At 42.9% G+C, this 27,713-nt stretch overlaps 1 protein-coding gene across 1 annotated transcript in view; it reads left to right on the top strand.

The window, feature by feature from the left end:
* The window catches only part of LOC124606796 (deoxyhypusine hydroxylase), a 37,861-nt gene extending 11,122 nt beyond the window's left edge, over nucleotides 1–26,739 (top strand). The window contains exons 2-3 of the mRNA XM_047138868.1: nucleotides 25,779–26,099; nucleotides 26,193–26,739. Of these exons, the coding sequence (XP_046994824.1) occupies nucleotides 25,779–26,099; nucleotides 26,193–26,500 (629 nt within the window). The 3' untranslated portion in view covers nucleotides 26,501–26,739. The remainder of the gene's footprint in view (nucleotides 1–25,778; nucleotides 26,100–26,192) is intronic.
* The last annotated feature ends 974 nt before the right edge of the window (nucleotides 26,740–27,713 follow it).

Here is a 27,713-nt window from a genome sequence, read left to right as displayed (position 1 = left end):
TGTTTGCAAGTGCCTTTGCGCATTTGTTCCCCAAAAAAGAATGCCATAGCTAATAACTGAGTGTACATATGAATAATATGTAACTAAAAGACACTGCATGTTACACACTGATGATAGGATTCTAAGGGCATAACGTGCTGATGACATTCTGTTTGCAAGTACCTTTGTGTGTTCACACCACTTCAACTGAAATTCATTCCTAGAAATTTTGCATTTGTTGTCATTTTTCCTCTTCATACTGAAATTCATGGCATTAGTTTTCTTTGGGTTCAATGTCACTTTATTACTTATTGACCAATTGTAAACTTCCTTGAGAGTTTCATTTGCTTTCACAGCAAGGAGTTCTCTTGTTTTCTCGGTGACTATAATATTGCTGTCATCAGCAAAGAGGATTTTTTCACCATGAGTAACACTACTGAGAAAGTCAGGAACAATATTGTTCCTAATATGCTACCTTGTGAACACCTATATTAATGTATTTTGGTTCTGATAAGTGTTTTAGTAAATGTTTAGATCTTTTTGAAGTATGTGTTACCTCTACTCTTTGTACCCTATGTATTAGGTATGATTGAAACTAGTCATTAGCTACTCCTCTTATTCCTAATGCTTCTAATTTATTTAATAGTATCTTGTGGTCAACTGTATCAAACACCTTAGAAAGATCCAAAAATATGCCTGTGACACACTCATCTTTGCCAGGAGCATCAAGTACAATTTTTGTGAATTCTACTATGGCTGACTCCATATTTTTGGCACTTCGGAAACCGAACTGTGATTCACTTAAAAGATTGTATTTATTCAGGTAATTCATTTATCTGTCTTTCATAATTGCTTCTATTATTTTTGAGAATGCTGACAGTAGGGAAATGGGCCGGTAATTTTCTATGTCTTCTGCATTACCTTTCTTAAGCAAAGGTACAACTCTTGCCTGTTTTAACTGCTCTGGAAATGTCCCTAATGTGAAGGATTCATTTATTATATTTGTTAAGGGGCCTTGTATAATCCCAATGTATTGTTTCTGTACACAGATTGGTACTTCATCTAAGCCTACTGACTTTTTATTTTTTAGTTTTTGAATTGTTTTACTGACTTCATTCTCTGTGGTTGGAAATAACATCATTGTATTTAGGGCAACATTATTTACAGGTGTTATATTTGTTTGGGGGAATTTTTGCTGTACCTTCTCTGCAATACTTGAAAAATGCTCATTTACATAGTTTGCTAAGCGCTGTGAATCATTTATTACTTTATCCCCCTCCCTTAGCAGTATGTTATTCTGTTTGTTTGCCCCTCCCTGTTTCTTTTTTTATAACGTCCCAAACTGCTTTGCTTTTATTCTCTGCATTGTATATCATTTTGTCATTAAATGACTTTTTTGCAGCAATCAGCACCTTCTTATAGATCTTTTTGGATCTGTGATAGAAATTTAAGAATTCTGGATAATTGCAAATCTTTTTCATGGAACTGAGGTGTTTGTTTGGGAGGACTTCTTAATACCTGCTGTTATCCATCTGTTTTTGTGGGATGTTGATACAGTCATGCATACTTTTGGAAATGCCTTTTCAAAGTTCAATTTAAACACTGTGGAGAACTTAGAGAATTTCATATTCAAATTGGTTTCCTTATACACTTCATCCCAGCTTTGTTTTTCTAGTTCCTTTGAAAAATCTTTTATTTTGATTTCTGATAGATGTCGTTTGTAGGCTTGTAGTTTAGGGAATGATTCGATGCCCGATTTTACTGTTGTTTTTTGACAGAGATGGGCTGATAGAGATCTTTTACAGCTACATCACATTTTTCCCTGTCCATATTTGTGGCCACATGGTCAATTACTGATGAAGTTGTCGTGGTAACCGTTATTGCACTATTGACCAATAGGGACATGCTAAAACTTTGAAGGATGTTTATGAAGGATTCATTTATGTTGTTAGTGTTGATGTTAATGTCCCCACACAGAACTATGTTGACCTTTTTTACTTGAGACTTTATCTAAAACTTCTGTTAGGTTACTGAAAAAAGTGTTCACACTACCACTGGGAGATCTATACATAAACAAAATGATTAATTTCTTTGTGATATCAAGCCCTGTTAATTCAATAGCCGATATTTCAAAGTGTTTGTCTTCACATACAGTACTGAGGTCATGTCTTGATTTGAACTGTGTTCCTTTTCTGATATAAATGCATGATCCTCCACTCCTTGAATTGCCCTTCCATACAAAGATAATACTACATGTTGGATTTCTGTGTCTCTACACCAGTTCAAAGACTGGAGCTCAACTTCTAATAGTTGTATTTTATTTTTTATTGATTGCATGTTTTGATGGATGATTGTTAAGTCTGTGAAATGTCGCATGTTACTCTTTCCAATGGTTTGTTTTTCTTTGTGAAATCTGAGATGTGAGATATTTTAGCTGTTAAAATCTGTCTTGTGAGTGATTGTTTCAGTATTTTTTAAAATGCTGGAGATACTCTTTAGGCAGGGGAACCAGTTGTCTGGATTTATCCTAAAAAAGACCTACTTTTCCTACCTATGACAACAGGTATTTGACCATTTGTGGCCCGAGATCCACACCCTATACTTTCATGAATCAGCTGTACCAATCTTACCTTCCCAGTCATGTTTAGGTGTAGGCCATGCCTAGTGAAACCCCATCTGTTGATAGTTCCGACAGGCACCAGAGAAACACGAACAAAGTTGGCTGTCCTCAGAGTCATCCCTAACCCAACATTGATTCGCCTCACAGCTCCATCAAGGTGTGGTTGATCATGATGCCGGAACAGCTCAACAAAGTGTATGTTGATGCTATGAGTCAGGGAAGCTTTCTTGTCCAGATCACCAACTATGTCTTATGCCCATCCCTGTCCAAACTGTTTCCCACCCCACCCACTATCACTACGTGGTCCTCTTTTGTAAAGTCCTTACATAAAGACCCTACTTCCTCCATCACATGACAACCCTGCATTTGGCTTGAAGATACTGGTGGCCTGGTATGCTGCCCCTAAACTTTCCTGTAGCTGAAGGCCTACACCTTGCCCATGGCTACTACCTAGCAGCAGCACTTTCTTCTTCCTAACACTTTGTACATTCCTAGGCTTCTTGGCCTTCGTTGAAGTGTGCTGCAGATTTCCTGCTCCTCGTTCTACCTGAGGCTCTTTTCCACTAAACTCTGGCAGTGGTAGATACTCGTTTTTGATGTTGATAAAACTGTCAGATCGCGTCCTTTCTTCCTATCCTCCTACCAGCTGCCAGTTCCCAGCCACCCTCCTCCCCTCCTATCTCCCTTGATCCCTATGAGTTCCTTCCTTGCTTCCTCCAACTGTGTCTGAAGGGCACAGATTTTCTTTTCCTGTTCCCCAATCAAAATGTTCCTACTGCATACTCTGCAGTTCCAGGGGAGAGCCTCTCTATTCTCCCAACATTCTCCCCACTGCATCCCCCCCCCCCCCCCCCCCCCATGAAAAATATTTCCTAAAAGATTGGCAACAAATCCCTGTACGCGCTACCATATAACAGCTCCCACATTTCTCACTCAGTCAGTTTCGAAAGAATAATTAAGTTTAAAGAATGTTTTAAATTTGCCAAGGACGCGAGATTGGTTGTGTGTAAACAAAAAAGACACAAAGGTCTTATGTGCAGTGGTTGTTTTTTTGTACTGATCTAGAGATAAAATGACAGAAGACTGAATTTGTAATTAATTTGCTTTTAGAGAATTTACGTTATCAAGTTTGTTTGGTCAGTTTTTTAAAAGTTTATAACTCGGAAAATTTAGGCCAAGATCGCGTCCATTTAACTGGTAAGCAATACGAAGTGTGTCAGTTACGTACGATTTAGAAACGTTACACTTTTATTGCAACAATAGACACTGATGAAACTAGTAGCAGCCTTTTGTAAACAAATTTTGCACTGTCAAGAAAACTTGCATAGAATTTTTTGTGTTTGTCACACAAAATTTCAGGGTATGTCGTAATTATCGGGACTTCAGCTAAAGAACAAGCGCAGCTGGGATGCTAATATTCAGTTGTGTGACAAGAACGGACACTACAGCAAGTATACAAAACAAAGAAAATTTAAAGTTGACTCTATTTCCTCTTAAATAAGTTCTTTTAGCGGACAAAGAAAATACCTGTGATCTCACTCGGCGGCCATCTTGAAATTTCTTCATAAAAATTTAAATCTTTGAAAATTAATAACTTCAAAAATAATTGTGCTTCATAACTGAAATTTGGTATTTTTCCTCAAGTCTATGATATATCGCTGCATACCAAAAATCATGGAAATCTGAGACATCAAGTCTGAATCAGTGTGTTGATTTGACATGGAATGACCCTCACTTCAGATGTGCACTTGGCTTACTACTCATAAAAGTAAAGGCTACTTGTAACTGTGACTAATTATGTCCTGTTGGCTCTTGGCACAAAGCACACTGACTCTAAAAACGCACAAGAAAATCTGCTCAGTGTCATTCCTAGGATTCCACACATGAAAAACTCATGTGAAGTCTTGAGGTGGAGTCGGGGTGGAATGGCACTAAGAAATATCTGAATATCACAGAATTTAGTATAGTCCCAGATCATGTAATAAGACCATTCCATGTCAAGTGGTCTAATTTCAGAAAAAAACTTCAGAATAAATTCCAGCATGACCACACAGGTTTTTCTGAAATTTTGTGTGAACATTGGGAGTTTTTACTTCCAGTAGTTTAATACTTGCAGAGATATACCCGTAGTCATTTGTTTGATCCTGTAGTGCAGCAGTGAGTTTTCGGCAAAACTTCGACGTAGTATCTCCGGAAATATTTTCTTGAAAGAAACAGAAATAGGCCACCTTGTACAACTTCTTGCACTCTCCTGAGTGAAATAATAAAAAAAGATTACTGAAATGATTTGTATATGTGTAATTTGAATGAAAGTCGGCTGGAAACCTACACTTGAAAAAAAAAAATTTAAATTTAGGCTTTTATATCTCCAAAGCTAACAGTGGGATAAACCTGAAACTTTGTGCCTGTAGCTTACCAATACAATGCCTTAGAATATAAAATTTCATTCTCCTTTTGATTTCCAAAAGCTGAATTGTGGTGTCAAACAAATTACTATACAACCGGAAGTATTGAATTAATAATTATGAAAATTTACCAGTGTCATTGGGGACATGTATGGTTGTTCATACAAAATTTTGTCAAACTCCATTATGATCATGTGGGAACCTGTAGACCACTTGACATGGAATGGACTCCATTTACCCTTACATGATTAGGGTATAGTGACTTCACAGTTCAGTAGCGTAGTCAGCAGACTTCCAAGTAATTATATGATCGCAGGATTTGAATCCTACCACACCTCAGGTAATTTTTTCTGTTTTAATTTAACTTGTTGAATCCATAGAACACAAAATTAATGTAACAAACAGTTAACATTCCTTATTAAGATATTTTTTGCCTTAAAACTTGCACAGTGTTTCACATGGTCCATTTCATCTCTGTCAATATGTTGTCATTGGGGCTGAGGTTTGGTATAAATTCTTGGTGAGAGTATGCTGGGCAGCATCAAGCCAGTCATATGTCCTGTAAAACATCCGAACTCCACATGAAGACATCTACGTCCAAATTGCCACAGACATGTGGCTGGTCAGTCAGTCAGTCAGTAAGTGTTCCATTGATAACGTCCACAATAAATCGCAATGATTTAGAATGAATCATTTTATATTCACATCATAAAGTACTATGTAAATGTGCCTACATGCTGATCAGTTATAGTGTTTTTTTTCTGCCATATTGTGCAATTGAAATAGTTAGCAACCTAATATGTGGTGACCAATATAACTTGCCATGTTAAAATGCCGGTCAATGTAGTAGATTATGCCACCACAAGCAGGGGTAATGTCCAATGTTATATATTACACCAGAATGATGTTCCCCTTCAGGTATGATGCTGCTAAAATGTTTAGCCCTGTACACAGTTTAGATCACTAAGCCTTGGTTAATGAAAGAAACATAGTCTACAATCATCACATTTGATGACTAGTTAGGACTGGAGAGTTGATGGGGCATTAGGTGGATTACTTGCTCACTTGGACATTGTGGCTTCAAATCCCTAAACTTAACAGTTTTTGTTTGTCACATGAATAATTAGAAGTGTTTAGTAAAACTGTACTTTGTGTGATAATTACGGGAAAATCTAATAATGCAGGTAAAAATAATGCAATGTACAGCTACAGTTAGTTCCATGTTCCATGGATCATTTGCATGATAAATGGTAATTATGTGAAATGAATCATTTTACATTCACATCACAAATTAATTTGTAGATGTGCTGAACATTTTTGTTTTGTTTATTATTATTAAATATACAGGCATGAGTTAGCAATTCCTGCCCACAGCCTTTTACACACTACAATAAGAGAAATTCCTCTATGGAATAGGAGTTGCCAAAGGGTTTCTCCTCAATTCATTTTCAAATTTTACTTTGCTGTGTCAGACATTTTATATCACTGAGCAAGTTATAGATAATTTTAGTTGTCATGTGCACCCCTTTTTGTGGTAAAGAATAGCATAATGTGGAGTAGTGAATATCATTTTTCCTTCTCCCATCATAATTATATACATCATTGTTCCTTTTGAAGTACATTTGATTATTTACAAAAAATTTCATGAGAGACTAAATGGCTGAAGCAATAGTCAAAACTCCCAACTCCTTAAACAGGCGTCTAAAAGATGATTGTGGGTGAGAACTATGTATTGTTCTTACAGCATGATTTTTAGTGAAGAAGATAACCTTTCCTAAATATGAGTTATCCCAGAACATTATTCTGTGTGACATTATTGAATGAAAACATGCAAAATATGTGAACCTACTGCTTTGTGTGTCCTCAAGATTTGCAGTGATTCTAGGTGCAAATGTTGATGAACTAAGTTGTGTTAGGAATTCCAAAATGTGCTTTTTTCCATTTTAAACTCTAATCCATATGGAAACCTGTGTATTTTGAAGTTTTGGCTCTATTTATTATTTCCTTGCCATTTGTTACATCATTGCTGTAATACCCCTAGCTGCACAGAACTGAATATGTTGTCTTTTTAAAATTGAAGGTGAAACCATTTGCAGAAAATCTGTCAATGATGCTTTTGAGAATCTCATTTACCATTTCTGTGGTTGCTGTATGTATGCTTGGATTGATTACAATACTAGTGTCATCTGGAAAAAAGAACTATCTTGCTAGTAATTGTGGTGCAGAAAATTTGTGTGTTTTGAGTGCCTTTGACATTTATCATTAGACAAATAAAGACAAAGTTCAGGAAGAGACTGCCTGAACAGTAATATGAAACAATAAACCTGTATTTTTACCTATATAGCTAAGACCTAGTCACCTAAATTGTTTCACAAGAGTTACTTTTGAATGGTCCACTGTCAATGTGTCAAAGCGCATCAGAATCCTTGGTTAGTTGTGTGTATCCACCCCTTGTCAGAATTCCGTAATATAATTGTAAGATAATATGCAGCTGTTGTGTAGACAGAATACTCAGCTGCTGATGGTAAACTTACGGAATTAATGTATTACTAGTATTATAGTTTTTTTTGCATAGTTTTCAGAGCCATCCCATACACGTGAGCTAGCAGCAAACATTGGCCCCAGTTTTATCGTATTTTGGCATTACAAATAACACTCATTGTTCTACGGAATAGTGTTTTGTACATACAAGAATCAATGTTAATTGGTATCAGGAATTCAACAATGGTGCAGAGTGGGCTTTGTAGAAGTTTGACTTTGTTCACCTTCTCATCCGTACACACATTTTGATCACTTCATATTGTATAACTTGCACGGCATTGGGTCTCATTCAATTAACATCATGGGCCAATTGAGCTACAGGAACTTAGTTGATAGAGTGTGCAATGGAACAGGATGATGCAATGTATTGCATATGAATGACATGTAGCAGAAAAGTACTCTATCCCCTGATTGGTTCAGGGCTCGGGAATAGAGGTCAGCATATTCCAGTACAACATTAGCAGCGATGTCTTGAGATAGTATTGGGATGATCTCCTGGTGGAGGGATTAATAGAGTTGTTTAGTTACTGTCATTAATATCATTCAGGATTTGTACTCTCTTTTGAGGAGAATTGCCGTGCAGTTGGTTCCTTGGTTTTGAAATCAAAGTTTGCAAAAAATGTTGAGTGTTTCAGTGGTTTTAAAAGAGGCTTGGAATAGATTGTGTGAACAGAGAGGCCAAGTTTTTGTGGCCAGCACATTCCATGCAGCTAACAAGGACAGCACTTCCATTATATTCTGCAGTCAAACAAAACTTTATTGATTGCATACATATTTGAGGCAATAGATTACCACAGACATCTTCTGCATATGGTGGCTTTGTTGTTTTGCGTCTTAATGCATCATTTGATTATGATCTCATTTGAATATAATCTCATTTGAGCAAGCATTGCAGAATGTCTTCAGATTTTTCTGGATGTCTGTTTGTGGCAACCAAGGATGTCACAGTTCACGTGGATTCCAGCCTATGAGGAGACTGAAGATTGGCATATATCCAGGAATACACCACTGTAGTTCACTATAATGGGCTAAGCATTGATCAGCACTCGAGGGCCATGTTGGTATGACTCTAGGACACACAACAAAAATATTACAGTTTGTTATTAATAGTGCACACCAGAAATTTAAACTCATACTTTATTAGTATAATCAGCTGCAGTGCATTTATGGTTGTGGTATTCATTTTGGGAAAGCGTACTGTGATTCCACAAGTGGAAATGGCTGGTATGGGCACACCCTAAACCCCCCCCCCCCCCCCCCCCCCCCCCCCCCCCCCCCCCGATCTTTGGCAGGTTTGTGCTTGACTACCATGTGTCCCCAGCCTTTGCAACATCTTTTCCCTTCCGTGCTGCATGTCTGTCCTCTTGCTGTTCTTTTTCCCCTCCCTTGGGGAACATGTCTGGGGTATTTTTCGTAACGTACTCTGCATTTTCAGTGACTGACATCGGAACAGTCTCACCACTGTTTTTTCATTCCTTTTTTTTCTTCTTTCTTCGTTCACTTTCTCCTATCCTTCCGCCACTTCAGCATTTGAGGTTCCTCTTTTTCTTCTTCCTCCCTGTGCACTCCTGAAGGCCAGCTCACACATCTGATATGCAACAGGTGAAGGTAAAAGGTAATTCCCATCCCTGGGTTGACAGGTAGGGTTTCCACATACTGCCTGGTACAGGCCAGGCTCAGGGAAGGGTGATTGCCTGAGCTGCTACCTTCCCATATTGCCGATTGGTCCCTCTGTCAGGTGTTTGGGAGGTGTCGCTTGAGATGTGAACAATCACCTAAGGTGGGTGTGTCCCCTTCTGAAGGGGGCCCCTAATTGGAAGGATCGCACCACCAGACACACTGGCAATCATGGTGGATTTTCTTGCAATGAGCCAATTATCTTCTTTACAGTCAAAGTCTACAAAATGTAAATGGAAGTAGTTAAACAATTCAAAGACCCTTCCAGTGGCACCACGGTACCTCATGGTTTCACATACTGAAGATGCAGTCCTTTGCATTGGTAAATCCTTTTATTATTCAGAAAGTTGTTGATGCAATTGCTGGCCCTGTGAAATCCTGCTCTTTTTTACGCAATGGCACTTTGTTTTTGAGGACTACTTGTGATTCTCAAGCATAACAACTGGTTGCAGCTCTGCTCCTCCATGGCTATTCTGTTCGTGTCGAGGCCCATTGAATGATGAATTCTTCCTGTAATGTTATTTACATTAGGCTGCTCGATGGTCTGACCGAGACAGAAATCCAAATATATCTCTCTGATCAGGGTTTCATTGCAGTCCATCAGGCGATGATAAAGGGGAATGCCTCTTTAATGACAAAAACACTCGTTTTCTGACTTTTCTCTGGTGTTCCCATCAAATATCAAACCAGGTTATGAAGTTATCACTCTCAAGTCTGTACGTTCTGAACCCAATGCGCTGCTACCTGTGTCATTGTTACAACCACTCTAGAGTCTCCGGTCGACAACTGGCCAATGTGTCATCTGTGGTAGGGATGCTCACGAGAGCAATTGTCCACCTCCTCCTTCCCAGTGTATCAACTGCACTGGCGACCATGACGCAGCCTCCAGAGATTGTTCCACGTATCTCGACGAGTGGGCTGACCAGGAGATCTGGGTGAAGGAAAAAGTGCCTTCTTCGCTCGCTCACAATTTGTTGGCTAGTCGGAAACCCTGCATTCTACCACCCAGCACTTAAAAAGTATTGTTCTTGCTGCTTCTCACTCCATGAACGACACGGTTCTGCAGACAAATGACCTCAAATACAGCATTGCAGTTGTAAAATCGCTCAGTGTTATGGTAGCAGCCCAGTCTCCTCCTCCAGCTATGCAGCAAGCCACGAAACTTTGGGTGAAGTCACCTGCTACACAACCAGCAGTCCGGAAAGAATGGAAGGAATACTCCCATGAAGACTTAATATGTCCCTCCAGCCAACCATCATCTGAGCCCCCTTTTGCCAACCGGAAAGGCTCCAAGGCGTCAAACAAAGGCAAACAGTCATATCCTTCACCGACTTGAAGTTCCTCTTCAATGGTGTCGCCATGTGGTACCCTCACGCAGCCGTCGTCCATGTTGCTGGTGCATACCACCAACAGTTTTTCCGCCCTGGACCCCGCAGACTGACAGAAGGAGAATGGCGGTGCCTCTGTAGGTCTCACAGAGCAGGGTCCTCCAGCCACTGTGCCCTGTAGTAGTCCCCCTGTGGGCCTGGGGGTTAGAATAGGCCCGAGGTATTACTGCATGTAGTAAGAAGTGACTAAAAGGAGTCTCACACGTTTCGTCCTTTATGTCATGGTCCCACGTAGGGTTTGACCTCCATTTTTCAAAATTTTGCCGAAGAGTGAGCCGATTGGGGAAGGGCACTTTACATGATGCATCATGTCCCACCTTACATGGTGCACCGTGTCCATCATGCATGTAGATCTTTAGCCCACTTTCTCGTCGTGGCATTGCAGTCATGCTCACCCTCCATCTCTTGAGCGAGGACACCTTCCTGGGTGCGTTTCCCTCCACCAATTATGCAATATAGTTTTCTGCGCCAACGATGACCGTGGAATTCTCTGCACCTCACACCCAGCACGGTAGCCAGTCCATTGTGATGAGGCTGCCATGTACCCTGTTGATTGTAACCCCTGACTACACAAGGATCGTTCTGCTGATGCCTGCACATTTAACTCCCCTTGTATGCCATGGAGTAGATGCCCATCTCCTTGGGGCATCAGGACTCCCGGCAATGGCCATCCTGCCAGGTGGCCTTTACTGAGGCTGGGTGATGCCCCTGGGGAGGGCCCCTGGTTGGAGTGGGTGGCATCAGGGCAGATGACACGCCGTGAAGTGTAGTACGTGATCACTTGCTGGTGATCAAACGCCAGCAGTCTCTAAGCATTCCAAGTCTCAGTACAATGGAAGGAAGTACGATCCTAAATCGTTCCCTTCCCTGGTCACACCATGGGAGGAATGCCAGGTTAAGGATGGCAGTGAACCTTATTCACCCCGGTACCTTATATGTACAAGAGCTGATGGGGACTCCTTTGTCTCGATGAAGCCTCAGTTTTTTGTAGAGCATTTAGTGGACAAGTTTGGGGAGGTGGAGGGCTTGTCCAAAATGCAGTCGAGGTCAGTCTTGATAAAAACAGCATCCTCTGCCCAGTAACGGGCATTACTCACTTGTGACAAGTGATGTTTCCATTACCATCACGCCTCATAAGAGCTTAAATGTGGTCCAGGGTATTATATTCCACAGGGACCTTCTTTTACAGTCTGACAATGAGCTGCGCGCCAACTTAGAGTGATGAGGAGTTCATTTCGTCCATCGCATCCATCAGGGCCTGAGGGATAATCAGGTTGCCACCGGTGCCTTCATCTTGGCCTTCAAGGGTGACACATTACCCGAGAGGGTCAAGGTGATGGTCTACCGCTGTGATGTCAAGCCATATATCCTTCCCTCAGTGCGGTGCTTTAAGTGCTGGAAGTTCGGCCATATGTCTTCCCGCTGTACTTTCAGCATAACATGTCGAGATTGTGGATGTCCATCCCATCCCAGTTCTCTATGTGACCCGCTCCCATCTGTGTCAACTGTGGAGAACGTCATTCCCTTGCTCAGCAGACTGCAGGATTTTGCAGCGAGAAAGGAAAATCGTAGAATACAAGACCCTGGACTGACTGACCTACACTGAGGCCAAGAGGAAATTTGAGCACATACATCCTGTGGCAATGGCCTCCTCTTATAGCGCCGCTACAAGAACAGTTGTAGCCCCATCACTACGGCGAGTTCCAATCAGCTCTCAGAGCTGGAAGACTGCACCTGCCTCCTTGATGGTGGGGGGCACTTCCCTCCCTGATGCTCCCACATCGGGAGCACTGTCCCCCCAACCATCAGGGACACCAGTCCCCACTTCTCAACCGGAGAAGTGAAAGGGCTTCATGATCGTCCTCAGTCCCGGAGACTGAATAAGTGAAGCCCTCCCAGCCAGAGAAACCCAAGGATCAACAAGAGAAATCCAGAAAGAAAACCCCCAAGCCTAAGGGAATTGCGGTGCATCTGCACCGTTGCTGCTTACAAGCTCTGCATCTGAGGATGAGGTGAAGACTCTGGTGTCTGTTCAGGACCTAGATCTCGCCACTCTCAGACACAATGGATATAGGCTGTTCAGGAAATAAGTCGGTGGTAGCAGGTGACCCTGAGGCATAGACTGCCTCATTGAGTGTTTCGTGCCTTCCCAGTCTCACGATCACGTCATCCTCTAGTGGAATTGCTGGCTGAGCTACGGCAACTCTTAAACTTTACACCTGCTTTCTGCATTGCCCTCCAGGAAACCTGGTTCCCAGCAATGCGGCCCCCTGCCCTTTGCGTCTACAGGGGATAGTACAAGAACCATAGCGAATATAATAGTGTGTCAGGTGGAGTATGCGTTTATGTCCTGAACTCGGTATTTAGTGAACCTGTGCCCCTTCAAACTCCACTTGAAGCTGTGGCTGTCAGGATACGGACAACGCAGGAAATAAGTGTCTGCAACATATATATCCTTCCGGATGGTTTGGTACCCCTGAATGTCTTGGCTGCATTCATTGATCAACTCCCTAAACCTTTCCGACATTTGGGAGGTTTTAACGCCTTGTGGTGTGGCACCATGCTTACTGGCCATGGCGGAGATGTCCAGAATTTACTATCCCAACTCGACCTCTGCCTCTGAAATACTGGAGGCACCACACATTTCAGTGTGGCTCATGGTAGTTACTCGGCCATTGATTTATCAATTTGCAGCCCAGGACTTCTCCCATCTATCCACTGAAGAACACATGACGAACTGTGTGGTAGTGACCACTTCGCCATCTTCCTGTCACTCACCCAACGTCAAGCCCACGGACACCTACCGAGGTGGCTTTAAACAAGGTAACCTCTGCTGCCACCAATGAATCTCCCCCACGTGGTGCCATCAATGTTATGATTGAGCAGGTCACTATAATGATAATTTCTGCAGCAGAAAACGCGATCCCTTGTTCTCTAGGGTGCCCCAGGCAAAAGACAGTCCCTTGATGGTCGCCAGAAGTTGCTGAGGCAATTAAAGAGCATCAGCGAGCTCTACAGTGACATAAGTGACGCCCTTCTCTAGAGCACCTAATAGCCTTCAAGCTGCTCCGTGCGCGTGTTTGCCTGCTTATAAAATGACGGAAACAGGAGTGTTGGGAGAGGTACGTGTCGACCATTGAGTGCCATACGTCACCTTCTCAAGTCTGGACGAAGATCAGACGTCCTCTGGGTACCAGACCCCAACAGGTGTCCCTGGTGTTAACATCAATGATGTGCTCTCTGCTGATGCAAACGCGATTGCCGAGCACTGTGCTCGAGCCTCTGCATTGGAGACCTACCCCCCAGCCTTTCACACCCTCAAATGGCGAATGGAAAGTCCTCTTGTTCACTACACGCCACAGTGAACCCTGTAACACCCCATTTACAGGGTGGGAGCTCCTCAGCAACCTTGCACATTGCCCCGACACAGCTCCTGGGCCAGATCGGATCCACAGTCAGATGATCAAACATCTCTTGTCTGACTACAAGTGATAATAGCTCCTTGTCACCTTCAACCGGATCTGGTGCGATGGTGTCTTTCCATCGCAGTGGCGGGAGAGCACCATTCTGGTGCTAAAACCTGGTAAAAATCCGCTTTATGTGGATAACTATTGGCCCATTAGCCTCACCAATGTTCTCTGTAAGCTGCTGGGATGTACTGTGTGTCGGCAGTTGGGTTGGGTCGGGTCGGGTCGGGTTCTGGAGTCTCGTGGCCTACTGGCTCCATGTCAGGGCGGCTTCCACCAGGGTTGCTCTACCACTGATAATCTTGTATTCCTTGAGTCTGCAATCTGAACAGCCTTTTCCAGATGCCAACACCTGGTTGCCACCTTTTTTGACTTAGGTAAAGCATACAACACGACCTGGCAACATCGTATCCTTGCCACATTGTGTGAGTGGGGTCTCCTGGGCCCGCTCCTGATTTTTATCCAAAACTTCCTGCCACTCCGTACTTTCCGTGTCAAAGTTGATGTCTCCTATAGTTCCCCCATATTCAGGAGAATGGCATTCTGCAGGGCTCCAAATTGAGTGTGTCTCTATTTTTAGTGGCCATTAATTGTCTAGCAGCAGCTGTAGGGCCATCAGTCTCCCATTCTCTGTACGCAGATGACTTCTGCATTTCATATTGCTCCTCCAGTACTGGTGTTTCTGAGCGGTACCTACAGGGAGCCATTCAAAAGGCACATTCATGGGCTCTAGTCCACGGCTTCCAGTTTTCAGCTGCAAAGTCGTGTGTCATGCACTTCTGTCAGCATCATAGCGCTCATCCGGAACCTGAAATTTATCTTAATGACAATCCACTCACTGTAGTGGAGACATATTGATTCTTAAGAACATTTTTTGATGCTGTTTGACTTGGCTACCTCACCTTCGTCAGCTTAAGCAGGAGTGCGGACGTCACCTCAATGCTCATCGCTGCTTGCGCAACACCAACTGGGGTACAGATTGCTCTACGCTGCTGCAGCTCTACAGAGCCCTTGTTCAATCCTGCCTTGACTGTGGGAGTCTGGTTTACGGTGTGGCAGTGCCCTCAGCGTTGTGTTTACTGGACTCAGTGCACCACTGTGGCGTTCGCCTAGGGACGAGAGTTTTCAGAACGAGTTGTGTGACCAATGTCCTAGTGGAGGCCAGAGTCCTCCATTAAGGATCCAATGTGCACAACTGCTCACCAGTTATATTGCACACATTCGTAGTTCTCCTGAGCATCCGAATGACCATCTCCATTTCCCACCCATGGCAGTTAATCTCCCTGATTGGTGGTCCAGGTCAGGGGTCACGATTGCAGTTCACTTGCGATCCCTTCTCTCCATACAGGAGTCCTTCCCTTTACCATCTCTACTTGAGGTCCATTCACGTACACCTTCATGGTGTCATGGTGTACACCTCGGCCGAATCTTCGTCTGGACCTTTCGCACAGCCCTAAGGACTCCGTTAACCCCGCCACTCTCCACTGTCACTTCCTCTCGATTCTTGACTTGTTCCGAGACTCTGAAGTTATTTACACCAACTGCTTGATGACTGATGGTAACGTTGGCCTTGCCTATGTCTGCAGAGGCTATACTGAACAGCAATCCTTGCCCGCTGGCTGCAGCGTATTCACTGCAGAACTTTTGGCTATATCTTGTACACTTCAGAACATCTGTTCCTGTTCTGGTGAGTCGTTTCTTCTCTGTTCTGACTCCCTGAGCAGCCTGCAAGCTATCAACAAGTGCTACCCTCGCCATCCTTTGGTAGTGAACATACAGGAGTCCATCTCTGCCCAGGAACGGTCCAGTCGTTCAGTAGTGTTTGTGTGGACCCCAAGACAGATCGGAGTCCCAGGCAATGAACTTGCTGACAGGCTGGCCAAACCGGATACGCAGAAACTGCCCATGGAAATGGGCATCTCTGAAACTGACTTGCATTCTGTCTTACACCGCAAGGTTTTTCAGCTTTGGGAGACAGAGTGGCATAATAGTATGTACAACAAACTGCATGTCATTAAGGAGACTGCGTACGTGTGGAAGTCTTCCCTGCAGGCTTCTCGCAGGGAATCTGTTGTCCTTTGTCGGCTTTGCATTGGCCATACGTGGCTCACACATGGTCACCTCCGTCGTCGCGAGGACCCACCTCAGTGTCGCTGTGGCGCCCAAATGGCAGTCATCCACATCTTGCTGGACTGCCCACTTTTATTCTCTCTGCGGCAGACTTTTTTCCCCAGCACTCTACCTTCGGTGTTGGGTGACAGTGCCTCAACAGCAGCTTTAGTTTTACATTTTATTGGTGAGGGTGAGTTTTATCATTTGATCTGAGTTTTAGTGTGTGTCCTTTGTCCCTCTGTGACCTTCACAGTAGGGCTTTTAGGGTGGAGGTTTTAATATGTTGCAGAGTGGCTGACTTCTCCTTAATTATTCTCATGGTAATCTGCTTACTTGTTTTTAATCGCTTCTCCCTGTTTCTTGCATCTCTCTGTGGTTTTCTTGTCCTGTTTTGCCCATTGTAGTGTTTGTTGTCCTTCTGTCGTTCTTCTGGTTCTTAATTTCTCCTGTTATTGTGCCGTACATCTTCTTTCCCTTGGGTGAAGGTTCTAGTGGAAACAAGGGACCGTGATGTTGCAGTTTGGTCCCTTCCCCCCCCCCCCCTTTCTCCTTTTAAACCAACCAACCAACCCTGTAGTAGTGAGTCTTTGAAGGCTGGCACTCGGCAGCCGCTGAGGTGAGAACCCTTCATTTTTTCCTTACTCCCCTTCCTTCTTAGCCTTCGATCCAAGAAAGAGAACTGAGGCTGCTCTTAGAATCACAGCATCCGCTTGTTCTCTATCTCCTGGAACCAAAACTGCGTCCTCACAACCACTGTGACCTCTTGCATTTCTCTCTGGTTTGTTTTGACCTTCCCCCACCTCCTCCCACTGAGAACTGAATTCCCTGATGTGTGGGAGTCACGGTGCTCATCCGGGATGACATTCATAGTCGCACGATGTCCCTGACTACCCGGCTGCTTCAAGCTGTTGCAGTTCACCGTTTCTTTCCTCACTTGATCTTTTCCCTTTGTACCATTCACATCCCTCCGTCATTTGGTGTCAGGAGGGCAGACTACCTCCAACTTATTGGGCAGCTTCCTCACCTATTTCTGCCGTTCAGTTACTTTAATATGCACTTTGGGGTTCTCCCAGGTCCTGTTGGAGAGGTGCCCTTTTGACTGAACCTCTTAATCAACTTAACCTCTTTGGCCTTAACACAGGAGCACCCACATTCCTTTCTGACTCCTCACACACTTATTCCCATTTGGACCTATCTTGTACTTCCCAGCTTGCCCATAGTCTCGACTGGTCCATTCTTTCTGACACCTATTCGAGCGACCACTTCCCGTGTGCTACCCATTTGCTGACTCCTACCCCACCTGTGTGCACATCCAAATGGTGGCTTACTAAGGCCGACTGGCGGCTTTACGCCTCCCTGATGACCTTCCAGAGTTGTGATGACCAGGTGGACTACCTTACAAACATTATCCTTACCGCAGCAGAACAGTCCATTCCTCGCACTTCCTCTTTATCATGCTGTGTCCTGGTCCCTTGGTGGACTGAGACATGCTGCGATACAATTCATGCGCGGAGACATGCTCTGTGTTTTTAACAGTCATCCTACAATGGAAAACTGCATTAATTATAAGCAGATGCATGAAAAGTGTCATTGCATTCTTCAGGATAGCAAAAAAGCTAGCTGGGTTTCATTCACTAGTACTTTTAACAGTTCCACCCCTTGCTCTGTCATGTGGGCCAACCTCCGATGGCTCTCTAGGACTGAGATCCATTCGCCAATTTCCAGCCTGACAGTAGCAGACAAAGTAATCGTGGACTCTGTTGCTATCTCCAACACCCTGGGCCACCATTTTGTGGGCTCTGAAGGGCTCAGCATTGATTTGCTGAGTATGGGCTTGGCGACCCTGGGGTTCCTTAGCTGGGGACTGGTAAGCACTGCCAATCCCCTGTCTCCGTAAGCTCTGGGTATGCTTCTGCGACCAACGTGTGGCACGGCGGTGGAACGTTGTGGCTTAGGGAATGGGGATCTGGACTTGACTTCCTGGAACGCAAGGACAGAATTAAAAGGGAAAAAAAGGGATGCATGGCTGTTGAGATGGAACAGTCGTTAGCTGGCAGCCTCTGGGGAACCTGCCGCACATCAGTTGTATAAGGCTTACTCAGGCACACAGGGCTCTGTCTGAGTGGATCCTTATTTCCCTTGCTGCTCGTGGGACTGAGATGGAACTCTCGAAATCATCTTCTCTTTCCAGCAGGAATGGTGTACCGCCTGGGAGTATCTACACACATTCATCCAAAAGAATGAGAGCGGCTAGTCCTGATAATAAGAATACTTTGGACTGCAGCAACAAGGCTCATGGAGTCAAGAATAACAATGTGTTTCTGGTGATAAAGAGGAAGGAGTGGACATTTGAGAAAGTGTCCCGCTTTTATATCCATATGGGTATGGAAGGCCTTGCTGAACATTAAAATGTATGACGCAGTTGCGTAATGGCTCATCATTGGTCGAAACTAACGGGTCAAAGCAGATAGACCTTCTTAAGAAATCACAGAAACTGATTGATATGATACCATTGTTGAGATGCACACCTCTCTCAACTCCAGTAAGGGTGTTGTCACATGCTGAGATATCATGGACGTGGACATAGCAGAACTGAAGCAAGAATGGGCATCCCAGGGAATAGTCAATGTGGAGCAACAAACTCAGAAGAATAATGGAGCAACTGAAAGACTGCCACTTTCATTGTCACATTCAATTCTCCGACACTGCCTGAACATCTTATGGCAGGGTTCCTTCGACTTTATGTTCAGCCTTACATTCCAAACCCTAAACGGTGCTATAAATCCCAGCGTTTCAGCCATACAACCATGAGTTGTGGAGATAACGCAAACTGTGGAAAAGCCACTATGACGCTGGGACTGACTGCTCATCTCCGGCTATTTGCATCAACTGCTCAGGAAACCACTCAGTCTGGAGCCGAGACTGCCCTTTTTTTGCTGAAGAACGCAAAATACAGGAAACAAGTGACCAAGCGGGTCTCCTATGCCTATGCTGAAAACAGAATGTAAGGCAACAAAACTGCCTGTCTTTGCCACCTTCCATGGTGTAGAAACCTATTCCCAAGGTGGACCATCAACACAGACGACACCTGATTTTATTTGATTTTATCAGGGTAGCGAATACAGCATTGGTCAAGCCCACTGGTGCCCACACCAAAACAGAGTTTATTGTGTGGTATCATTCCCTGTGTGTCTAGTAAAGCCAACCAATGGCCTTGAATGGTGCAAGGAGATCCTTTACCAGTGCTTTGCTAGACACAGTTTCTTCAGGTCTGATTGATCCGAATGTTCTGTGTCTCTTAATCTCCAATGCCTCACATTCGAAGATCAAATGTGATGCAATTTCCTCACCCACACCACTCATCCTACATTTGGGGTCTTCTTCTATTAACCCCATTGTATGTAGGTGTTTTTTGAAGTTCCCATGGCCTTTCAATAGTCCAACTATGAGTATCATTTCTCCCCTGTTCAAGCCCAGGATTGAGACACATCTTTTAGAACATATCTTCGGCATCAATACCTTGCCATGTTTTTGCTTTTGGACCTTAGCCCAATATTCTGCATGCTGACTCCTCATCCAGTCTCGAAGTTTTATTTTGATCATTGCCTTGGTGATTGTCAGGACGGGTTCTGGTCCAATAAATGGTGTCATTGCCCCTATCCTGGCCAACCTATCAGCTTGCTCATTACCACTAATTCCTGAGTGAGCAGAGACCCACAATAGGTTTACCCTATCACTTTCCACTAGCTCCAAAAGGACTTTGTGGCATTCTGGTACAATCTTTGATCTTGTTGCAGAGGCTGCTTCTTGGACCCAAGTTGGTAACACACTGTCTGATAAATTTGAACAGGATAATGATGTTCCTCAGGACAGTGTTTTAAGTGTTACCCTCTTTTCCATAGCCATCAACAGTATCACATCTATCAATGAGCCATCTGTTGCAACTTAAAATGTGTAGTTTAGAGGAGTGGGCTGCAAAAACTGGTTTTCAGTTTACTGCAGATAAGTGCGTGCGAGTTCTTTTTAATCATTCTCATTGCTGTCTTATTTTGCCTGCCTTTAATATGGGCTACATCATCCTACATTTTAGAGACACAGTGCCATTTCTGGCCCTCATGTTTGACTGCCAATTGCCGTGGTTACCGCACCTGCGAGACCTGAAAGCCAGAACCCTGAAGGCATTGATCATCGTCAAGTGTCTTAGCCACAGGTCTTGAGGAGCGGACAGAGCACATCTCCTTCAGTTTTATTGGGCTTTTGTGCATTCGTGGCTGGACTATAATTGCATGGTGCATGGGTCAGCGAGGCCCTCTTACTTGCGGATCATTGATGCTGTCTGTTATGAGGGGATTCAGCTGGCCACAGGTGCTTATCGGACCAGTCCCATACCTAGCATCTGTGCTGAGGCAGGGGAACTGCCACTTACCACCTGGTGGCAGTGCGGTTCGTCAGGTGTGTAAGTTCCATGCAGCCCCAACTTCACCCGCACACTTCACTGTTGAGGTACAAAGTCATGAATTGATGGGAAGACAAATGGCTGGCAGTAACTGATAACAAGCTCCGTGTCATCAAGCCCACAACTCGGCTGTGGAGTACTTCCTTCCAGCCAAGTTAGCAGGATGAGGTCCTTCTGACCCATCTTCGCATAGGCCGCAGCTCTATGTGTATGTATGTGGCCTGTGACTAGGGCCTCCCGTTGGGTAGACCGTTCGCCTGGTGCAAGTCTTTCGATTTGACACCACTTTGGTGATTTGCGCGTCGATGAGGATGAAATGATGATTAGGACAACACAACACCCATTCCCTGAGCAGAGAAAATCTCCTACCCAGCTGGGAATCAAATCCGGGCCCTTAGGATTGACAGTCTGTCGCACTGACTACTCGGCTACCGGGGGCGGACGCCACAGCTCTATGACACATGCATTCTTACTCCAGCGAAAGGACCCTCCTGTGTGTGGTGCCTGTGGCGTGCAGATCACAGTGCGCCACCTTTTATAGGACTGCATTTTATTTGTCGAGCAGTGGACTGTGGCAGATTTGCCGGCAGATCTGCCATCTATTTTATGTAATGATCAAACTAATGTTGTTAGGGTTTTAAAGTTCTGTTAAGTGTCCAACATTTTTAACAAGATTTTAGGAAGATGTTCTTAATGTGTCAAAGGGTGGCTGGCTAATCCTAGATTTTTGTAAGTGGTCAGCCAATCACATTTCCCTATGGTTTTTTTTTTTTCTTCCCATTAGTTCTCTTCCCTCCTAATTAGTTTTAGTGCATATGAGAGTGCATGTGGTACAGAGTAACTGTGCAGTCATTTTGAGTGCATGCGTGTCCAACACTTTTAGATATCTCCACATTCGTTTGTTTTCATTAGTGTAAGGACAGTGCTGACCTCACTGTTGGGCACCCATCATATCTAGTCTCTCACAATCTGGACCCAGACAACTGGTTTTCAATTCTCACCGAAGAAGACTAAGTGTGTCAATTTTAACCGTGCTCGTCGGCGTTTTAGCCAACCAGTACTCACATTGGATGACAATATTTTATGTTTTCAAGGCACTGTTCACTTTTTGGGTTTTTTATTTGACTCGAAATTAACTTGGCTCCCACACATGAAAGACCTATGAACAAAGGGGTTCCAGTCATTGAATATTTTGAAATGCTTAGTGGAAAAACATGGGTAACTGACAGTTCCCACCTCCTGCAGTTTTATAGGGCATTTGTTCAATCATTTTTGGATTATGGCGTCATGATCTATGGATCAGGCTGTCCTTCCTACCTCAGGATGTTAGATGCTATCCACCACGAGGACATTCAGATATCGACTGAAGCCTTTTGGACCAGCCCGGTTCAGAGTCTGTGTGCAGAGGCTGGTGAACCACCACACTGGATTCGGCAACGTATCCTTTTGGCTCGACAGGGGCTGAAAACTCAGTGTCACCTCAGCCATTGACATTCGGTTCAGTGGTCCAACCCACCTTTGAACAACTATTCAGGAATTGGCCCCATGCAACCAAGCCATTTGGTATATATTCTACAGTTGTCTCAAGAATCTGGATCTCTCAGGCATCAAAATACACAGCCAGGGATGGAACACATTGCCGCTTAGGCATCTTCAGAGGCCCAAAGTGATTTTCACAGTACAAGAAAACTTGTACTCCAGATTTTGTTCTTACAACTTTTTCTGTCCATTTTAAGTTCATACCACTGTTTTATCTTTGTTTGTACAGGTGGAGCCCAGCAAGAGAATGCTCTCGATTTTTCTGATGTTTTCCCTGATGGGGTTTTTAAAGTGTGTCTTCCACAACAATTTACAGATTATGATGAGGAATTATATGGCACTCTTATGGCAGTGGAGAGGATTCACAGTCATCGCTGTGGAAGGTTTCTTGTCTGTTCCGACTCTCTTGGTACACCACAAGCACTTCATCTAATGTATTCAGTGGACCAGCTAATTCAGTTCATCCATGACTCCTTATAGCGGCACCAACACCTTTGCAAGGAGGTGATCTTTTGCTGGGTACCTGGCCACATTGAAATACAGGGCAATGACATGGCCGACAAAGCTGCCAAGGAAGCATGTTGGGATAGTGCTGTCCATCAATGTCCCATACTGTTCCATGTCATCATCTCATTTTCTGACAGATGTATCGTGCGTCAGTGGGAGACTGAATGGTTGCAAGTGACAGACAACAAACTGCGGTCACGCAAATCGACCACAAAGGCATGGTGAATTTCTAGTCAGTCCCGCCACTGAAGGAGATTCTGCTTACGAGACTGCACATTACCACGTGACTTCCTCCTCCGGCGGGAGGAACCACCACTCTGTAAAGTTTGTGGCATGCCACTTTCAGTTTGGCATATTGTGGCTACGTGTGTCCTATATACTGATACTGGAGATCTGCCCACCATCCTCATAGATGCCGATTACAGTGTTACAAGGGTGGTGAAATTTTGAGAACTGTCAGACCTCATCCCTAAATTGGTGGGAAAGGGTGGCAGTCTTTAATATATTATAAACTGCTTCACATGTGCGGACAGCCTTTGTCCCCACACGTGAGATTTGTGGGCTGACTTTTCATCAGAGTACTGAAGACCATGATGTCGAGTGCCCTATCTACCCAAATAGTAATCATAATCATCATCATCATCATCATCATCATCATCTGGCAGTGGCCAGTCATTAATCAAATAGGCTGTGTAAGAGAATTCTGCCTTTGAACATTAATTTTTCATAAGGGCTAAGAGCTCCAGTAGTAACAGGGCATTTTGTGCATAGTGGTCCAAAGCTTTGCATGCTGCACAGGCTTGTATACAGTCAGAACCTTGCAAGCATTTATGTTTGAGTAACAGGAAATATGATTCTTCATTTCTGCTTGCATACCATTTTATATATTAAAATGTATGTTTACTGCTGTAGACTTCAGTTCTTTTGCAGATATCTCCCATGAAAAAAGGAAAATCAGGGTTTGTGTGTGTGTGTGTGTGTGTGTGTGTGTGTGTGTGTGTTTTCTTGTCTGAGGAAGGCTTTGGTTGAAAGCTAAATGTCTAACAGTCTTTTCGTTGTGCCTGTCTGCAGCTTAACGTGTCATCTATACTTTTCTCAAGATTGTTGATATTCCAACATGGAGAACTGTGACACTGGCCAGAAATATGTGTTGGAAGCTGCACAGTAAGCCACACAATTTGTGTTCTTATAGACTGATTGTTTATGCTAATCTGCTGTCAATGGTATTGCTGTACGGATGCCCTTATCTGTCTAGTAATTCAACTCTAACAATGGATTTCATTGGTCTGTTTGCATGTTGTCATTAACATTACTCATAATCAAAAGGAGTAAGACCTCTGGCTGCAGTCAACTCTGTTGTTTACTCCTATAGGCCATGAAAACATCACACCGACCAAAAAATTCCCTGTTAAGGGTCTCTGTAATGGATCTACAGCTAATGAGTATCAGTCCTTGGAATAGGTCTAGAATACACACAGAAATAGTTTTCCATAATATTTCAAGTAATACTGCCTTTACACATGTTCTCAATGTAATTTGGATAAATGGCACCTCGCATATCATCCTTGTTGGTGCTGCACTGGACTTTGAATCTGGCTGTGACTTTCCACTACAATCTCTTTTGCTGTCAAGTGTACATTATCAGAGGAAAATAATTATGAATATATTGCACTAGGAAGCCTGTGCCTGGTGGTGGTGTCGAGACAGTTGCAGCATCAGGATATAGATAATTAGTGGAAGTAGTTGTTGAATTTTTGGGTAAATACGGGTTACTACTACGTCGAGAACGAGCAAAAAAAGCTTTTGGACAAGAACAGAGAATTTCAGTTTGGCACCAAGCCATACAAGTAAAACCCAATTTTAAGCCTTTTTTACTTTATGTTGCAATTATTTTGGTTTGTCTGACACTTAATGTTTGTTAGTAAACATAGATAACATGACTGATGCAGTTGTTTGTGATTCCACAACTCTGAAAGAGGCTGCTGCATAACCTTTTGTTGTCAGCTTTACATAGTATTCTTATCACTCAATTCTGCAGAATAAACACTTTTGATACAATAGTGTGTAGCTCCATCAAGCATATTAAATGGATAGTTTTGTTCCATGTAACCTACTGGACACAGAGAATGTTGGGGAACTATGTAATTTAGTATCAGGGTTATCTTTTGAAGTATGTTAAAGTGGTCCTCAGTTTTCAAAATTGGAGTTTAAAAGTCCAGCCATTCAATGGGATGTCATTTCTTTGCATTATCTTCTTTGTGAAAAGCATGGTAATTTATGTAGAGGTTTTGGCAGCATCTCCAAAAATATATTATGATATTTTTTTGTGTGTATCCCTGACAACAACATTTTCAGGTATGCATTACAAAGTATGACTTTCAAGAAAGTGAGACTTATACAGTATTATCAGTAAATTAGATGAACAGATCAAATAAGAAATGAAGTGGATCTCCACAGAATGAGTGAGGAAAAGACTGCTTAAAATATTGACAAGAAGAGACAGAATGGTTGGATAATGTGTTAAGACATCAAGGAATAATTTCCATGATTTAGTGATTGCTTTAGATGATAAAACTGTAGGGGAAGAAATGTTGGAATATATCTAACAAATAATTGAAGACACAGGCTGTTATGTGCTATTCTGTGATGGTGAAGACATTGACAGAGGATTGGATGACATGGTGGGCCCCATCTAACAATTCAGAAGACTGATCACCAGAAAGAAAAGATTTTTGGTGGTTAAAAAGATTTTGACATTATCTCGTAGAACATAAAACAGCAAACAAGGCATCAAATTTGGCCAATGGTTAGGTAGACCCAAATATGTAAAAGATTTTTGTACTTGACCACCATTGAGTGTCTCATTTCTACTCGCAGCAACATTCATGGTAGTGAATATTGTGGGGTTACTACAAATTTATTTCCATTGGATAACCACACATATTATAAAATATTTTGACCTTGCAATTCAGTGTGCATATAATAAAAATTCCTGACACATTGAAATGATTACCATTGTTGTGTTGTTGTTAGATTCTAAAAAGATAAAACTATTCACTTAAGATAAAGGTTTTTTTCATGTTTTAGCTGAAGCACTTGGAGCAATAGGATCAATGGAAGTATCTGACATTCTAAGGAAATATGTTGAAGATCCAGCTGTTGAAGTTGCTGAAACATGCCAGTTAGCTTTAGCAAGGATTGAGTGGCTTCATAAATCCAGGGAACCAGATGATCAGCAGAAGAGTCCATATGCTTCAGTGGACCCAGCTCCACCATCATCTGAAAATGATGTACCCCATCTGAAGAACATCTTGTTGGATGAGAATAGCAGTCTGTTTGATAGATACAGGGCTATGTTTGCCTTAAGAAATATTAACACAGAGGAAAGCATATTGGCATTATGTGAAGGTGAGTGTTTTTTAAATTCTGTAATTGTCAAACTGTCTTGAGATTGAATTTTCTGACAAAATGCCTAATCTTCAAACGTTTCTTGATTTGTAGGGCTAAAAGTCGGAGGTGCCCTATTTCGTCACGAGATTGCTTTTGTATTAGGACAAATACAAAGTGCGGTATCTGTTCCGTTTCTGGAGGCATCCTTGAAAGATGCTTCTGAAAATGAAATGGTGCGCCATGAATGTGCAGAAGCTCTGGGTGCTATTGCGTCTCCAGAATGCTTTGAAATACTAAAGGATTACCTGCAGGACCCAAAACGTGTTGTGAAGGAGAGCTGTGAGATTGCCCTTGATATGTGTGAATATGAAACAAGTACTGAGTTCCAATATGCTGATACATTGCTGAAAGTCCATTGAATATATGATTGTCATCAGCAATGTATTACAGATCCATCTATGTAACTATCTATATATGTACCAAATTACCTATATATTGATAAAGGTAATGTGATGGAACTATTGTAACATATGTAACTGTGAAAGAGCTTGAATAGTGTGAAAATTTCTGTAAAATTTTCCCATTACCAAGTAAATTTGTGTGACAAACCTCTCTCACTGGTCACAAAAAATAAATGATCACTTGCAATGCAAAAAAATGGCATTTTCAATAGAATTGAGTCAGTGAACTTGGAGACTTCTTATGCCTGAAGAATGTAATTTTAGCAAAGGTACACGAACCTTATTCTATCCTAAAGGATTGATAATATAGAATGTAATTAATAATCATTGTGTCTTTTTACAATATTAATAGCTTTCAACCTGTTGTTAAGACTCATTTTGTTAGGTAATCAAGTGATAATATCGATAAGTCAGTCTGCTAATGCACTCAATGTAACTTTGATGAGTTTCTTGATGTGGACACACTTTGATATCTGATTTCATTTACATTTGAGACTAGTGTGTCAAGGACTTTTCAATGCATGTAGATGTGATAAGTTACTTGATAAGTATATCTTTCCACCATGTCACAATAGTCGTAACATGAGCTGATGTACAGGATTTTTGCCCATAGCCTCTTTAACTGTAATGAACATTATGTTGCATCAAAAAGCATTCCCGGGCAGAAGAAATCAGTCACACAAGCTTTTCTGTTGTTTATCACCTTGCCGTTGAGCCAGGACCTGTAGCACCTCAAATGAGACCCTTAGAAAAGCAGAGGTGTATGCGCCACCAAAGTGTATCTTTTTGGTTTTTTCTGCTGTGCGCTGATGGTATGCATGGCTGTTGAGGTGGAACAGTCGTTATTGGGCAATGTGTGGGGATCCTGCTGCACCTCCGTTGTATAAGGGTTACTCAGGCACGCGGGACTTTGTCTGAGTAGACCCTTGTTTCCCTAGCTGCTCATGGGACTGAAATGGAATCCTTGAATATTCTCTCCTCCCAGCGGGTAGGATGTACCGCCTGGGAGTATTTACACCCATCCATCCAAAAGAATGAGAGGCTAGTCCTCCAGATGATAAGAATACTTTGGACTGCAGTAATAGGGCTGATGGAGTCATTAATAACAATGTGTTTGTGGTGATAAAGAGGAAGCAGGGGACATTAGAGAAAGTTTCCCCCTTTTATATCC

Source organism: Schistocerca americana, chromosome 1 (genome assembly GCF_021461395.2).
Source record: "Schistocerca americana isolate TAMUIC-IGC-003095 chromosome 1, iqSchAmer2.1, whole genome shotgun sequence".
Taxonomy (NCBI): domain Eukaryota; kingdom Metazoa; phylum Arthropoda; class Insecta; order Orthoptera; family Acrididae; genus Schistocerca; species Schistocerca americana.
This window is presented reverse-complemented; position numbering and strand designations above follow the sequence as displayed.